The sequence below is a fragment of the Nothoprocta perdicaria genome, unplaced genomic scaffold, assembly GCF_003342845.1.
Source record: "Nothoprocta perdicaria isolate Ctin4 unplaced genomic scaffold, notPer1 scaffold_201, whole genome shotgun sequence".
Classification (NCBI taxonomy): domain Eukaryota; kingdom Metazoa; phylum Chordata; class Aves; order Tinamiformes; family Tinamidae; genus Nothoprocta; species Nothoprocta perdicaria.
In genome coordinates this window covers 951639-968553 of record NW_020455217.1, presented here as the reverse complement: position 1 = coordinate 968553, position 16915 = coordinate 951639, and the positions used below count along the sequence as shown (strand labels likewise).

Sequence of the window (16915 nt, the reverse complement as noted above, 5' to 3'; positions counted from 1 at the left end):
TCACACTAGTGCTGATGCCCTTAGTGTTTGCACCTACATTAGCAAAAGTTCACCGTGAGAATCTGTCTGTGTTGGAAGCTATGAGGTATTAATAATGTGCGATACAGGTTAAGCAACAGGGTGGTAGTGATTTCTTAGTTCGCTCTGCACTGCAGCTTCTGTTTGTATAATAGTGGGTATATCCAATTTTTCCTGAGTGTAAATTAGGCCACTGAGAGTGCTTTGCTGCTGGATAATTTAAGACATATTAGCTGTAAATTAGTTTATTGCAGCTGGCAAATATTTAGAGGCTTCGCAAAGGTCGTAAGGGTGGAAGTTGTCCGCAGATCCCATGCAGACTGGGCGTAGTTTGACTAAAGGTTCTTGACTGAGTGGGACAGCAAAGGCAGAGCTAGAACTGCTTTTTGCTTAGCTGTGAGCTGATAAATTCCTAGTCCTGATGAAAGACCAGCCTAGAGCTTGAAATGTTGATGTTATATTTCTAGTTCAGCTATGTACATTAGCCCGTAATACAAACTAACAAGGGAAGTTAAGGAAAAGACAAGTTAAGACGGGATGCCTTTTGGGGAGCAAATGTGTCAGACATATTGACCTTATTATGGCAACAATGAAATGAAACTTTGTGTCATACAGTTCACTTTAAATATAAATCCACCAGTGAAGGTATTACTAGGTTTTTTTAAATGTTTTGCAATTAACAACAAAACCCATATTGAAGTGAAAGTGCAGTGAAATAATGTTAGCTCAAATATGTGTTCATAACAAGTTAACCGTGTTGGTTCTTTGCTAAAACAGTTTTTGAAAGGCATGTTAGAGGAATGGTCAAGATATAGGTAAAGATGTTTGCTTTAGAACTTGCCGAGATTAGCAGTTGGGGAACTACTTGTTTTTTTTTTTTCCCCAGTTGAAAACAGAAACTAGTTCTTCTGATTATGTTTTTTTCTCTAACAGTAGCTCTTCTTTACTTGATACCCACAACCCAATATGCATTTATTTCTTAGATGCACGGTGTTCCTGTGGCAACCGTCTGTACTCACTCACCAGAAATGTRAACTGTGGGCCACATAGTCAAATGGGCCTCTGAACCTTGCACATATATTTGCAAAACTTGAAGCTGGGTAATTGGAGTTAGAGTTAGGGTATTTTGAAAGCTACATTTCCAGTTGTATTGCAATACGTCTTTCTCCTCCCTTTCTAATTGCTGCCTTTTGCTGTTTTTAAGGACTGTTTCCACACTCGGTTGTTGCTGGTTCATAGCAGCCACAAGTTAGGTATGGCATTAATAAGGAACTAGGCTGTGTGCCTAATGAAATGCAAAAACTGCATGACAGACTGGGGCAACGTGAATGATCTCCAAGCCCTTATGTGTGTGCATTGGGTGAAAGCAAATCCCATGGCAGTTGAAAGCTTTATGTTTCCATGGTTGGTTTAGCAAAATAAAATTGTCTGGCACTGCATTCTTGTTGCTTTGTCGCTCGCTTTGATTTTTGTCTGCATCTAACTAGAAAGCTTTTCCAGAGCCTGTGTAGGAGTGGTGCTGGTGGGGAGGCGGGGAGTAGGGCTGCTTCCTTTGAGCCAGCTCTCTATTGCAATTATTGGCAAGCAAAGCAAACATTTCATTTCCCCGTAATTAGCTCCAGTTTAGGGAGGCAGGTTAATTTTGATTGCCGCGCCCTGTCTGCTCAAGAAACCCTATTGCTTTATTTGATTCTTTCATAGTGGAGCTGTTGGTGGGCAAGGGATTTGAAATGATTTTCAGAGGTGGAAACTGGAGAAAAGAGTCAAAGTAGACCTATTCTGCACTTATGTTTTTTCTTTTTCCTCCAAAGAGCTGAAGCTCAAGCTGCCAAGATGATATGCAAAATGGGGAGAAAAGTGCCTTTTTGGAATGCTTCTGGAATGGCCAAGCCCACCTGATTTCAGACACCTTGTTTCTGGAGAGGCTTGAGCTCTCTATGGCTGGAAATGTTTGTCCATAGTCTACTTAATAAATAAATCAACTTAAAATCCTGATCATAACTTCTTACATCACAAGGCTTGACCTTTTTACACTGCTTACTCAATTCTCTTAAGCGAGTAACTTGCAGCAAACCAACACACCATCGACATTTCCGCTCTGTTTCATGGCACGCCGGATTGTTCTTTATTGTAGTTATGATAACTATTTCTGAAGGTGTTTCTAAAGAGCTCTTCTTCTTTTTTTCAGTACAACTGGCTGGTGTGTTTGTCATTTCGAGGATGCTAATTTTGCTTTCACAGAGGTGGAAACAGAGTCACGTAGTAACTTGTAACCAGTGGGATTGGGAGACCTGTGTCAAATCAGCTGAGGTTTGGGAAGTTCTTTTCTTGATCAGTTAGAGGACAGAGTTTATTCCCACTCCAATATATTGGAGTATTTTATGGGCAAACCMGATCCCTGCAGCTTGAAGTGTGCCTTTAGACTGCACCTAAAAGCAGCGTGAGGGAAACCCGAACAACTTATTTTATTTCTGCACTCTTCCACTGCCCCCTTTCCCAGTTGGAGTTTGTTTGCCGGCTCCTAGCCGGTTGTAGAGCTGCTGAACAATAGGTGTCCTTGTCTTACAGGGCCTGTAACTTCGGCCCTGGAGATGGAAAGCTGATGGTTCCGAGCCCTGGAAGTCAGTCAGGAGTGGAAGAATAGTCCTTGCTGCTGAAAATGTCCCTGCAAAATGTCCCCTCCTCTTTGTAGCATTTCTGTGGGGACTCAGAGTTCTCGCAGGGTCCTGGCTTCAGCAGCAGAGCGGCACAAAGGCCACATTGAGAATAGCTGCTGGGGAAGCCCTCCTTCCTCGCCTGCCCTGTAAATGCAGTTCTTTCTCCATGAAAAGCCCTGACATCAGCTCTTGGAAAAATCCGAGTGCTTGTGTCATGGAAAATAGCTGAGGCACTTGCTTGGGTTGGGACTGAATGACTGAACTGTGGATGAAACTTCTCTAGAGATGCTTTTCTTCCACCCTTTCCAAACGTTGCTGTTCTTAGAGAAATATAACCCCTCCACCCCCCTGGTTTGAAAACTTYACATGGGAATGATGCTAAGGACAGAAGTATGGTTGGCTATATGCAGTGCTTGCCTCTTCGCTCGATGTATGTCTTTAACAGATACCATTGCAAGCTCTTTTCCAAGCTGAACACATCTCTTCACAAAAGGATGTTTACCAAAGGGAGCGAAATTCATTAGGATGGACATAATACCTGTATCACCAGGAAATTCCATGTGCCTCCATGTATGCATGTATTCCATGTATGGAAGCACAAGCACAAGGAATTTTTTATTACATATTTTATGAAAAGTYCTATGTTTCCCTTTTTTAAAACAGTTCAAGCTGGACGTGTGCRTTAGTCCTTTATCTGACCTCATCCAATGCTACAGTTACTGTGAGGGATGAGAAGATGGAGAACCTGGTGGAGTCAGCACGGGAAGGTAGTGGCTGTATAATCCCTTCACTAAATTACCTATGTTCCTCCTCAGAAGGCAGAATGTGGGCATGTTCGCAAGGCAATCAGTAATCTAAAGCTAATAACGCCACGAACGATTCTTCCATGAGTCATTGTGTCAGCTATGTGCTGCCTTGGACTCCTATAAAAATAACAAGGATTTTTTTTTTTTTTTTTTTTTTGGCTCTGCTCTGTTTTGCCTCTTCTTGCTACAAGGGCACTGGGTCTGTATAATGGCTCCAAATGGTTCTAGACATCCAAGCCATTCGGTTGCTGCCTTCAGTTTGGCTCTTTTGCTGCGTCTTGCACTGTAACCTGTTCTTTTCACTCTGCAGTTAGATGTGTTTGAGGAAGAAAACTGTATCCTCTGATAGAGAGGAAAGATGACCGTGCATAAAGCTGCACTTTAAGTGGGGAAATGTGAAGGTGARGAGATTGATGTGTTGAATCAGTAGCATAGCTGCTGTGGTCACAGCTGTTGTTGGGCAGGGTGGTAAAAAAGGCAGATTTTTCTGCCTTTTTTTTTTTTGGTCATTTGTAGTTGCCCACTTGCTGCATCTGTGTTTCTCCACCTGTCACTTGCTGTTCCATCAGTTCCTCTTAGTCACCCACTGTCGTGTACAGGACACGTCGTCCCTCTTTGTTGTGACAGGAAACTGCCCCTAGCTCTGCGCTAGGGTCACACGGGTACCGCTGGGGTTCAGATCATGCCAGCRCTTGCCCGTAATACCTTTCTTGAGGCTTTTAAGCTCAGCCACTGAGTGTCAGGGTGGATGCATGTGTCTGCAAACTCGGAAAATAAACAGGCTTTTTTTCTCTCCTTCTCCCAGTTACTTTCAAGATAAAATTCTGGGAAATAACTGCAAAGTGACATCCACGTTTGCTGTGCTTTGGAGGGTCTCGTTCAGCCTGCTGAAGAGGCAGAGCAAATACAACCTTTTCTGACTTGTGTGAGYGCGGATTCAGCCAGAATTTTAAAATCAAATCCTAGCAGGTTCTGACAGCGCTGCGTCGTRTGCGTGAGACACCAAGTAGTGCGGGCTCCTCGGTGGTTTTCCGTGTTATCCAGGAGCTTCCTCGAGGTCTCTGAGCTTTCGGMTCTGTGGAGGTGTGTGTGAGCAGGAGAGCCGCGTGCAGCTGGGGCTCCACACGCRTAGCTGGCAGTTAAACAATGTGTTTTGTCACTAAAATGCACACGCAGAGGTGGTGCTGGCAAAAGGCCCCGCATTGACTAGTCTCCTGGTGAAATCCTTCGGAAACAGGATGATGTCATTGCAAATAGCCTTGGTGGGGGGTGAGGAAGAACTTCCAGTTATGTTTGGTATTCCTTGGCTTTCTAAATGTGGAGAAGAATTAAAGTAAAAAAAGGAATGAGACCAATGTTTCTCATGCCTCTTGGGTTTTGGGTCACATTCAGATTTCTTGAGGAGCGTTTGTGTGCACAAGCAGCCTCTTATTTAAATGAAACTAATAAAGCAATGAAGAAGCTTCTAGTGCAACTGTTCACCTCCTAATTAAAGATTGGTTCTGTCAAGCAAGCAGTTTTAGGCTGTTCTYTTCTGTATGGGTTTCACAATGATTCTTACTCATCTCAGCACAAGTTGTAGTAATTTATACTTCCATCATGCAAACACACAAGCTTAACTTCAGGCATGTGAGTAGTCCTGCCAGAGCAAATGGGACTAAAGCTAGGCATATGAATAAGTATTTCCAAGGCTGAGGCCCTTCTCTGAATCTAAATATTTTTCCTCTTTGATCAGTTTTTGAGATAGCAGTTACTTGAATTCTAGTAATATTTTAGTAAGGGAGGAAGAAAACCCAACATGGTTATCTGAATGCGGTACTATTTATGGTCAGATATATTTTCAACCTCCAGGGCTGGAATGGAATGCTTTGTACTGCTGCGAGCTGGGAATCCTTCCTAGCTCGGCTGGGTTTGAGCACATGAAATCTGAAAAGTGTATATATATGTGTGTGTGTGTGTGTGTGTGTATATATATATATATATTTTTGTCTTGGCTTCTAGGTACGTTTTAGGCAGTGATGCAGTACTGAATGGTGTATGCACGGGTGAGAATTTTTAATCCATGGTGTTACTAGTTGTAGGTGTGTTTTTCTTGCTCTGCATTTTGGTAAATAGGTTTTCCTAATGCAGCATGACTAACAAGGCATACTTTTAGTAATTGGATGCATTTAAATTACTTAAATAATTTGAGGCAGTATTTAAAAAACAAAATGAGACTTGGCTTATAATTGTTCCTGGTATTTGGGAGTTGAGAGAGTGGAACAACTTGTTTGAAAATGCGCTGATGTTCATCAGTTATCAGACAAAATGTCTACAGGGTTTTATCGTGTAGCCTAAACTTGCCAGCCAGATTTGGAGTTAAATCTCCAGCTGTTAACCGCACCCCCCAGCTTGCCCAGTGTTTACAGTTGTAGGTGAAATACATTTTGTACACTACTTTTATTTTCAACATAGTAATATTTGGAAGTAAAGTAAGCTGCACTAAAAAAAGATAGCTGTTGAATAAGCTCAGAAACTCTTCTGTTTTCTCTCTTTGTGCTTTGTTTATCCACTTGCTTGCACTGTGCTTTTTGCTGTAGTCGCGTGTAGTGACATAGTYGTGAGGAGCCGAAGGACGCTTCGGCCACCCTAGAGAGGCCAGGGAGTATTCAGTTAGGAATTTGGGGGAAGAAGAGAAGCGTCTTGTACCGAGCGCTCCCCGCAGTCTGGCCAGCGGGGACATTAAGAACATCCTTCTGGTCCGAACGCAGCAGCTTGTTCCCTCTCGCGTTCCGTCATTTTATAACTGAGTGGTCTGGAAGCGCTTCAGGGCTCGGCGGGCTGTAGGAGGGGCAGGGGGAGAAGCCGTTCCTCCTTCACCTCCAGTGGAGCGGAGCAAGGGCCCCGTCCTGCTGCGCTGGCTCTCCCGGCTCGCTCCGTGGCGGCGACGCGGAGCTGCCCAACGGAGAAGGGAGCAGGGAGCGCGCCTCGCCTCGCCTCGCCTCGCTGCTGGCCCCGCTCCCCCAGCGCGGCCCTCCCGCCCCGCTCGCCCCGCACAGGAAAGCAGCTCAGGAAGCTGGCCCGCGGCCAAGGGGCTCCGGCGCTTCCGGCAGCTCTCCCGGCATGCTCCGGCTCGGCGCCCTGTGACGCAGGCCGCATTGTTGGAGCCGGCAGCGAGCCCTGCGCGCTGCGGCTCCGGACCCTCTCCCCGCGCTCCCCTAGTGCTGCCGGCTCYGTCCAGGCTACGCGGCCCCTCGCGGGTCCTGCCGCCTCGTACCCGAGTGTCGCGCCTGGTGCGGAGCGTAGTTCCGGAGCTAGGACCTCGCCGTAGGAAGCGGGAGGGTTTGGCTCCCGCTCAGCGAGACTCCTCCGCGCACTCTTAACTCCGGAGCGGGAAGGGCTGCTCCRTCTTTTAACGTTGCTCTCTGCTGCTGCGTTTGGGATTTTCTTTCGAAATCTGTAGACTTTTGAAGTCAAGAGCTTATATTATTTAAAAAAGGAAAGAAAAAAGTTTTTACATAACCTCTAAAGCACTAAAATTTAAAGTCTGCCTCCATTTGAACTCTGGATTACCCAGAACAGTGCAACAGAGAACTAAATCCACTTTTGTTTGTAAATTGTATTTTGGCTACAGTGGAGTGCAGTTGGACCTAGGGGGGCTTGTTAGGGAGCACTATGGGATAAAGTGATGCACTGAAGTGCTCCGTAAAAGTATTTCTGTTACTGAAGTTAGTACTTTTTTCATGCATCTCAAAAGTTGAAGTGCATTAGACTAAGAAAAGCAAAAAAGTATAATTCATCTCCTAAAGACCCTTCCCAGCTATAGAAGGATGGATTTTCTTTTCGTTATTCCTCAGTCTCTTTCTGCTTTCTGAATGACACACGAGGTTGGCCTGAGATGACTTCTGTGTTTTCTTTGCTTTGGGATTCGGGGTGTCTGCCCTGCATAAAATAGTTCTTTACTCACCAGAATTTCCAAGTGAATGTTCGAGAGATYTGGCTTTGCAGGAGGAGCCTAGTGAGGAGAGACAGGCCTAGGGAGGCATTTTTCATTTGCAGAGTGGATTTCTCGGGCTTCTGTGATGAAAATAATGGCCTGGGCTTTTGGGAGAAGGAAGAGGATTACCACTTATTGTTTAGTCTGTGTGCAACTTTGTTTCTTTTAGTTTTGTCTGAAATTTTGTTTCTTTTTGTGTGTAATTTTGTTTCTTTTTGTCTGTGTGCAACTTTGTTTCTTTTAATGGTGAGTAATTAACTTCTGTGCTTCTTTACCCATAGGTTCCCTAGACTTAGGCTACCAGAGAAACTCTCTATCCCCTTAGTTTTGAAAGCACTGGTGCATTTCAACTTAATTTGGTACTGTTATCTTGAAGATAGGAAATGGTTTTTTTTTTCAGATAATAGACAGGTAATATTGCCAGTGTCATTTTAATTGCATTTCACTTGCCTAATACCTCATGAGGTGCTCCCTTCAAAGGCAGACAAGGGTAGCTGTTCTTAGTGAGTGTTTGCACAGAGGTTCAGCATGTGCCAGCCTCATCCGTGCATGTGTGTCGGGAGATACGTGGTATTCCGAGGGAGGAACTAAGTTGAGCATTACCTCGGTGTAATAACTTTATGCTGTTCAAGTAGTTGCAAGGCTACTGGACTCCCCTGACTGTGCTCCTGTATATGTTATTGTAGCTATGTATTGTATTGTATTATTGGACTGGTGCTGCCTCTTTGGAGAAAGCAGCACTGGAGGTGGTGTGCCTGCTGAGCACTTTCTGCTTGTCTTAAAGGAGTGGGTTTTTATACTTTTCGTGAAAATAGAGATCGTGTTAGGAAGAGATGGTCGCATGAGCTGTAATGCTSTTAGATAATACAGACTCTGCATGGGGGAGAGAGAATTGCAATGTCATGGCTATGGGAGAACTTTCAGTTTGAGTTCACCTACCGGCTAATAAATCCATCAACAGGACACAGCCATCAAACTCGATTAATTCTTAGCATATGGAACTATTTGTTATGAGAGGAAGATGATTTGTTCCACTAGTGAAAAAGAAAGACCTATTGGGTGCAGAGTATGAGAGCTCCAGTTCTGCTTTTGCTTTTACTTCTATTGAAGACCTGAACCATATTTACAGGAGTGCTTTGCTTTGAATCAGCTGTGATGGACTAATAATTGTCTGGAACATAAGAACAAAAAAGTATTCSTTATTCTTGCTTTACGGCATTACAAAACTATAACGTGTTATTTGTGTTTAAGCATAAATGTTGATGTTAAGTAAAAATGTTGAAAAGCAAAAAGAAGAGTTCATTAAACTTATGTTATTTCTTCTTTCCAGGTTTCCTCTCAAAAAACCTACCAGGTGAGTTACTGAAGTTTAAAGCTTATTTGTATTGCAAATTACGATACAGTGTTTTGGTGAAATGAATACTTTCAGATTCAAACATCTGTGTAGTGAGATTCCTTACAGACACGTGGAAATTGGGTATCTGCTCAGGATGGGTGCCCAAAATATGCTTGGTTGACTTAAATGCATGGCATAGTGTTACCATTTGCATTAGCTATATGCACCGACTGGTTTCATCTGGAATTTGAGATGGTCAGAGCAAGTGACCTTCAATTGGTGCATAATGTACAGACACTTAATTCAAGGGGGATTTTGATCTAAAACTTTGATTTTTGTATACAAAAATTTAAAAGTTACTGAGAGAGGAAGTTGAATTAAGGAGGATTTGAGGATTTTTTTAGCCTTATGTCACTTAAATTTATTTTGCTTTTAAAGTAAAATATCACTAATTTTGAATAACGAAATATTTGTGCTCCTACAAATCTGAAAAACTAAAGCTTTAACGTGTACGTTTTTGTAATCTAAGCTCCTTGTTAGCAAATGGAGCTACTTAGGCTTATTTATGAAGAAATGACTGGTTAAGCAGTGTGTTTGCAGTGCAGTAGTCAGGACCCTCTTCTCTGGTTTGACACAGACATGGCAGCATTCTGAGCAGAGAGTCTCCAGCTGACAAGAAGCAGAAGGTTGAACGCTGCAGTAGTACACACGACTTTGATCCTACAGGTAAAGTCTTAAAACTGCACAGATGGGAATTTGGACTTCAGTTTGACTGCAGTGAAAAGGGTTCTGATGTGTTAATGAGTGTGGTTTTCAAGAGTTGTGTTGTGCTCTGTGATTGCAAAGCCTTTTTGAATCATCCAGGCATTGAAATGAGTATGGGCTTTCTTTTAAACATGCTTATCTACAAAGTGGCTGTGAACTGTGCAAAAACAAATCTATATTAGTGCTACCAGTGAATAGTTGTAACGACTTCCTATTTCATAAAAGATGCTCTGAAATTTCAGTTGGCAAGTTTTGCAGTTAGTTGGTTCTTTTGGATGATTTAGCAGGGAAGAAGTGTGAGAGAGAGTGTTCTTAGTGTCAACTGGGACTGGTATTCTTTTAGGGTGGAGGGGCTGAGCTTCCATAGATTTGAATCCTCCTTCTCATCTCTAAAGTTCATCTGTACTTTCCAACATGATATATTTTAAAACAAGTTTATATTTTAAAGGATATGAGAAAAAATATATGTATATATATAAAACCTTCTGTGAAATCTGGATCAACTTGGTCAGCCTGTGGACTGCTGTGCTGGAAATGAGCATGCATGCAGGGATTTTTCCTTCTCTCTCTGAAACACTAACTCAGTGACTACTGTGTAGGCTCATGAAATGCATGACAGGCTCTTGTCTGAGCCTCCTGGCCCCATGCAATGTGTGTTTTTCATGTCTGTGCATTCTACTGTTTAGTCCAGTCTTTCCCCTGGGGCTTATGGAGGAGATGGGAGTTGAATCTAGAGGTTGTAAAACTTGTAGAATGTGTTTGTGCACAAAGTAGTTCAAGCTTGCGTTTATAAGCCATCCTGTTTGTGAATTTTTCCTGCCACTAGCTGCATGACTCCTTCCTACTGTGCACAAAATAATTAATATGGACTTTCAAAGTCTATTTATGAAAACAACAAAAAAAAGTCCTATGGGAGAGGAATCTAAATTAGTTGTTGTCTTTTCCTTTATCCTTGAGAAAAGGTAATGTAGAATTCTTTAAGGTTAGTTTAGGTGGGAGAAGGTCTTGCCTTGCAAAGAGAATTTGGCTTTTACTTTTTGAGAAGCAAATTTAGGAGTCCTCCAATATTAATTTGATAAAAGTAATTCTATTTTGAGAGTGGTCACCTGCCGTGATGCTTGCTGTCAAGTCTGGTGGATGACCTCTTCGCTGTAGCCCTTCATCAATTTCTTTTCTTTTTAAGGGGCAAATTCAGAATGCTGAACTACTATGCGTATGTCTGCTATGTACTCTGGAGATAAATGTCATGGAGCTTATGTTTTTTCCAGAGTCTTCTCTTCTCTGTAGTTCACTGTTGGCATAGCAGAGAACTTGGTTTATTTTGTTTTAGATTCTGTAGCAGATACTTTGTGGTGTCACCTGTGTCTTCGTGCTTGAATTATTCACTCCTTATTCCAAGTGTTTCACCTATGTTTTGTTCACATCTTATTTGTGTTTTGCACGATTTAACCTAATAAATCAGTCTGTTTTTCATGAATTTTTTTTTTCTCATGTTTGGTCTCCATATTTTCTATATCTCTCTCTCCTTTTCTCCTGCTCTCGTGCAGATAGCTCCTCCAAGAAGACAAAGTCTAGTTCGGAGGAGAGTAGATCCGAGACRTATGGTAAGCTAAAGCAGCTGCTGCAGCCCTGCACCTTTGCAGTCTGCTCGATGCTTTCTGTCTGTGCGCCCAAGGCTTTTACCCTTTACCTGATCCGCATGGTTGGCTCTGCAGCAGGGAGCGGGAAGCCGGGTTTCAATGTTGCTTCACTTGTATCGGCTTGTAGTTCTTGTAGTGCCTGGAAACTAACTCGTATGTGGCAAGCGCAGGCTGTCGTCTGTAGTTGGAGGGAACTTGCTGGGACTGCTCTTCTCGCTCGTCTGCCACCAAGTATTCTTGGCTGTGTACRAAGGCACAACTCATACTGGACTCCAGAAGAGTTCTTGTGTCTGCATCTGGCTTGAACTGTGGAGRTTAATCTGGAGGAGCTACCAATTCATCTCTCTTCATTACTTGTAGAGAATCTTACTTCAGGTGGCTTGAGKGTTTCATGGAACTGAAAAACCCTATGTCTAGATAACTTCAAAAAATGGAAGCATGTGAACTTCACTGCCCTTTTTTCAGAAAAGGAAGTAGATGCCCTGGCACTCCTCTCTTGCTAGGTATTACTGCGTTACGAGCCTGTAGAATGGAACAATTTGGCATGTTACAATTTGGGATGATTTTGAGTCACCTGCATATCCGCTGCTTACCACAGTGCCCTGTGACATGTGCTGCAGGAAGGAACGTCTACCAAAGACAGCCTGCCATCTCACCTGCCCTTCTCTAGCTCACATCAGATGTGTCTTTGCTGTGACACTCTCACCATCCCACCGTTATGTCACAAGCTTGCTTAATTTGTCATCTTGGAAGAGGTTGGCACACATATACTAGTTAGGAGGTAGTAAGTTTTCACAGGTTGATAAGAGGCCCTGTGCCTCCTGCCAGCTTTTAATACCCTTGGATGCAGGCTAAATCTGGGCAGTACTGCTGCATTTCGCTCCATTTCACATTTCTAAACATATATGCTCAGGTGTGTTTTGGCAGTGGTTGGCAGGATGGCTTTCTTTGCTATTCTTTCCTGATATGTAAAATAGTCTGTGATAGTCTCTGATTTTCTCCGTGGAGAATTTTCTTGCTGCATATTTTCCCACTGTCTTTTGGACAGAGTGATAAAAATCGTTGTCTCTTCCTATATCAACTTCAGTATTCCCCAAGAATAAAATATATAGGTGTTTATGGCTGTGATCCAACCACTTCTGTGTAGTATAAAAGCACTCTGCCATAGCTCTTCTCATAAGGAACATTAAAAAGCAAAACCCTTCAAACTTGCACCCATCTGTAAGTTAGCAAAAGATTTTTAGTTGATGCAATTGAGAGGCAAACTCTGTTTCTTCTGTGGAGGTGAAATTCCGATTCCCAAATATTTATTTTAATAAAAAATAAAGCAAGACAGTCATGTTCCTAAGGTGCAAGACACTCTTCCTCAGAGACTCTAAGCGGGTTTTGGGTGTGTGTTGATTTGCTTCAGCTGCTGTAGCTTGTATGTCTTTCTCCCATGCTGAGAAAGTCTACGTGAGGAAAAGACCTGCTTGAAAAGGATCTATTTTGGGGTGGAGCTTCAGCCACACTTATGTTGTGACCGGTTCTTCTCCTCGCTAGGTGAATGGTGGTTTGGGACAGTGCAGCCAGATTGACTAGATCGCTGCGCTTTGAACCTTTGTTAATTTTTGTCTAACGTTGCTTACCCCTAATGTACTGGAGGTGCTGTCAGGCTGCTGCAGGTTAATTACAGGAAACATTTGGCATGCTTGCTGGAATGTGTCTGTGTTTATGCCTCTCCCTCAGTGTGCACTGTCCTGGCTTTCCACGTACGGAGGGAAGAAACATGACTTCCAAACTTAAGCTTTTACCTCCCCCAAAGTTTCCTGCAGACRCTCTATCCGTGTCCAGGATCAATGGGAACAGTTTCCACTATTCCTTTCTTTCCAGTGACCTTTTCTACCTTGGACCTTACTCTGCCTTTTGTCTTTTCCCTTTGTTTTTCCCAAGTTCTATGGTATGCATACAGAAGTCAAATGTTTGCACTAGATGGAGCCTAACCATTTAAAAATGTGCAACTACTGTACAGACACTTTTCTTGCTGGTGGCTGATGTTAASTGGTTCTTTCTTTGGCTTGCCAAGGGATAATAGTGAATGATAGAAAATTCTTGAATGACATCAAGAAAATGAGGTAGCGTTTTATGTACGTGTATGTTCTTACCTCTGGAAATTCCTAATTAAGACCAGAATATCGTGAAGTACTTGCATGACTTGGAAGAGGGTCAGTAGGTAGAAAAATCATTGTGATTTGTTTTATTGTGATACTGAATGTGATAGAAATTTTCTTTCATAAATCATGTATTTTCATTTAGCAAAGTCTAGATGTTCAGAAGAAAGGTTGAATGTAATTTTAGACTGCTGTAGTTTACTAAACGAGTCCATAACCTTCCACAATACTGCTTTTTTTTTTTTTTTTTTTTTTTTTTTTTTTTTTTATTCAAGTAGAATTCATGCATTGAAACAAATTTAAAGCTCAAATGAGCTTTGGAGTTGATACGTGAGCTTCCAGTTACCCTTTTGCATCCCCTATGACTTAGTTGCTCTCCAAAGCCACCTTTCTGTTTTTAGCCCTGCGACCTGTTTCAGGCCCTCAAATTTTTAAGCTAGACTTGATGCATACTCTGTCCATTTTGGGACAGACTTTTTCTTTTTTTTTTTTGTGCTGAAAGTCTGAATTTTGTCCCTGTTCGCTTGCTTTACAATTGAATGCTGGAGAATCTTTCTTTACTCTTCCTGTTTTGTTTCTTGCAGTTCTTCCCAGCCTTGTGTCTTTGTGTTGTGGCCACCATCTTTGCAGTCTTTTAAAAGGGCTCTTGGGACCCCCTCATCACTACTCTTATAATAGCCAGAAACAGCTTGGAGTGCAAGGGGCACTCGACCACAGGGATTGAATGTGTCGTTTCCATGGGAGCAGATAGTCCTATTTATAATGGTTAAAATACATTGTTCTTTGTTTCCAGAAAGATTACCAAGCCTTACATTCTGAGTGGTTTTCAGTRCCATTGTTATTAACAGTTTTATCAAAACATTATGTAGTGCGCTAATTTCAGATAGCGTCCGTTTTCCTTTGAGTTTACATGACTTCAGTTACCGGGTTAGTGGAGGAATCTGAAGAATGCTGCTAATATGGCATTTGGTATGAAGACTGTGTTAATAACTAGAATTAAGTGAAATTCAGAATTTCCTCCTATGAGAAGCTTTCAATATGAAAGCTGATAGCTTCGTTTTATTTATATTGTGGAGGAAGGATTCTGAAATGTTTTATAGAAACTTTAAAGCTTCCCAACTGAAGTGAAGTATTTGGACATTCTAAAAACCCCAAAGAGTRTGTTTTTGTTTATTGAATGATTCACTTCAGATCACTTCCATATTAAATTGCATTTTCCCATTGTGGCCTAGTGCCTCCAGGGAGGTTATAGTTCAGAAGTCTCCTCCCATGCAGTGTCCCACAGAGTGTGATCAGTGCAAAAGCTACGTTATTATTATGGAAGACGTAGTTGATGCCTACAGTCTCTCCTGTGAGTCAGGTTTTCAGCATGAACTCCTGCACTGCTTGGTGTGCACTGCTAAGGAAATAAAACCTTGTGTTTCATTGAAGAGCTTCAAAATATTTAAGATCCGTAGAAGAACAGAGAAAATGCTGTACTCGAGAAACTTTTGGATAATCAAAATATGTTTGTCAAAGCTGGTCAAGATCATCGTTTTTGCCTTGGAATCTGGGTGACCTTGGGGGGTTAGGACTTTACCCTTTCCTCCTGACCAAAAGGCACACTGCAGCAGGGGTGGAGGACACGGCCACCATGTCTCAGAGGGAATAGTGCCACCTATTGAAGAGCTGATTGTCGTAGCTGTTCTTCTAATTCCTTTTTTTTTTTTTTTTTTTTTCTTTCTTTCCGAACTGCTTATATTTCTTACTGCTTTCCTTTCCAATTCAAACTAGCTCAACTAGAGCGCACAGTTATTTGTCTGGCTGTGCTCTTGGCTTGAGGCAATACCAATGAGTTTGGGGAATTCTAATATGTGTGAAGATAAAGGGGATTTTTGAGTGTTTCTCCCCTGCCCCCTGAATCTTAAGTATTCACTTGAAATATGAATATGTAGAGTGATTTGGCATACCTAAAACATARCTGCAGTGTTGTCTRTTAATTTCCTGCCACTGGAATGTTYTAACATGAAAATAAATGTGAAATAAGATCAGTATTGATATGATGTTCAGTATTGTCAATACTGAGTTCAATAGACCTTATAATCTTTACTAAACTTCAGCTGCAAAAATGGAATGTTATGGTAAGGTCTTTTGAAATTAGTGGCTTGTGATTTCCCTGTAAGGAACGCTAAGAGTTGGAATGCAAAAGCCAGAAAAAGATGAATGAAAACCTGATTGCTGCTTACTAACTTGAGTCTGATGTCATTTTTGGTCTTTAAGCTTGCACAAAATTTATAGACTTAAGTACAGAGGGGGAAGTTGCTGCATTTCGCTCAGTCGCCTAATGCCAGGTTTCCCGTGTGTACTTGCAGTTTCGAGGCATGACGGCGAGGGCTCTTGCAAACTGAGACTTTACATCAGTGCTGGGCTCTCRCTGGCTGAAGCTTTCATTTAAGGCCATTTCAGAGCCTAATGAGCGGTTCAAGGTACAAGGCAGAGGTTATGGAAATGCTCCTGCTTTTGTTCTTTAAATTCAGATGCTAGACAGATTTCATATGGGATGTGCGTTGCCTGAAGATCAGAAGTGAGCATATTACGAGTTTAGGGGAGTCCTGTGCTGCTTCTTCCTCACGGTGGAGTCAAACAGTACACAGTAGTATGTGCTCCGTTTAGTCTGCCTGCTGCTGATGGAAAGCATTATGGAAGCTGATCTGGTTCCATAGGGAATAGTGTTACCTGAAGAAATGTTCCAAAAACTCCACTAAAATGGCTGCAAAGCAGCTCTGCATCTCCACCTCTCAGCTGGCTACCTGGACCCTATTCCAGCCTTCTGCATTGTGTTAGGGAAAGAGTTAAGTGACGCCTTCTTTTGTGAAGTGATCAAGTGCAGGCCAAAGGCAAGGACTGACTGATTTGGGTTCACCTAGTCCTAACTTCAGTTGTCTCTCTGTTGGTTAGTTTGTTCATCCTATAAAATTAAAAGGTGCTCTTGAATCAAATTGAGACTGGTGGTGGGAAAACTGTGTTGTTATTCTGGCAACTTAAATGATACTTCCTAAGTGCAGCTTGTATTGCATGTCCTCTTACTTTACCTGTGCTGTGGCATCATGTTCATTCAAGGAGGACACTTACTCGAGCACTAGATCCAAGGGTTATTGGTTATGGAAAAGGGAGAAATTCAAGGGAAGTGAATAGGCAGGMCTATGCTGTGCCTTTAAACAAGGAAAGTTTTTATAAGTTGAAAGATTAGTTAGCGTCTTACTCATAAAACCTGTACGTCTGGCAGTGGAGTTTAAAACGAGCTGTTTTTATGAAATAGCATATGTACTCTTTCCCACACCCCACCCTGAGGCATCATTCTTGTGAAGTGAGCCTTAAAGAAGCTTGGTCATATAGAAAAAAAGGAGGTACAAGAGGGAGAGGGATGTTTCTTCACTTAAACATGTGAGGAGAGTGTTAAAGTTGGTCTTCTTCCCCCTGCCATCTACTCTCGCCTTCTATCAATTTATTGTCAATCCCTGTAGAATAATTGCTTCCACTTTGTCAGTGGAAGGGGCGTTACTGGGAGAAGGCACGATGCTCAGACTG

General features: G+C 42.3%; 1 protein-coding gene across 1 annotated transcript in view; it reads left to right on the top strand.

The window, feature by feature from the left end:
* ARHGEF12 (Rho guanine nucleotide exchange factor 12) overlaps positions 1-16915 on the top strand; it is a 63260-nt gene that overhangs the window by 19765 nt on the left and 26580 nt on the right. Inside the window, exons 2-4 of the mRNA XM_026038127.1 lie at positions 8788-8811; positions 9431-9519; positions 11106-11162. Of these exons, the coding sequence (XP_025893912.1) occupies positions 8788-8811; positions 9431-9519; positions 11106-11162 (170 nt within the window). The remainder of the gene's footprint in view (positions 1-8787; positions 8812-9430; positions 9520-11105; positions 11163-16915) is intronic.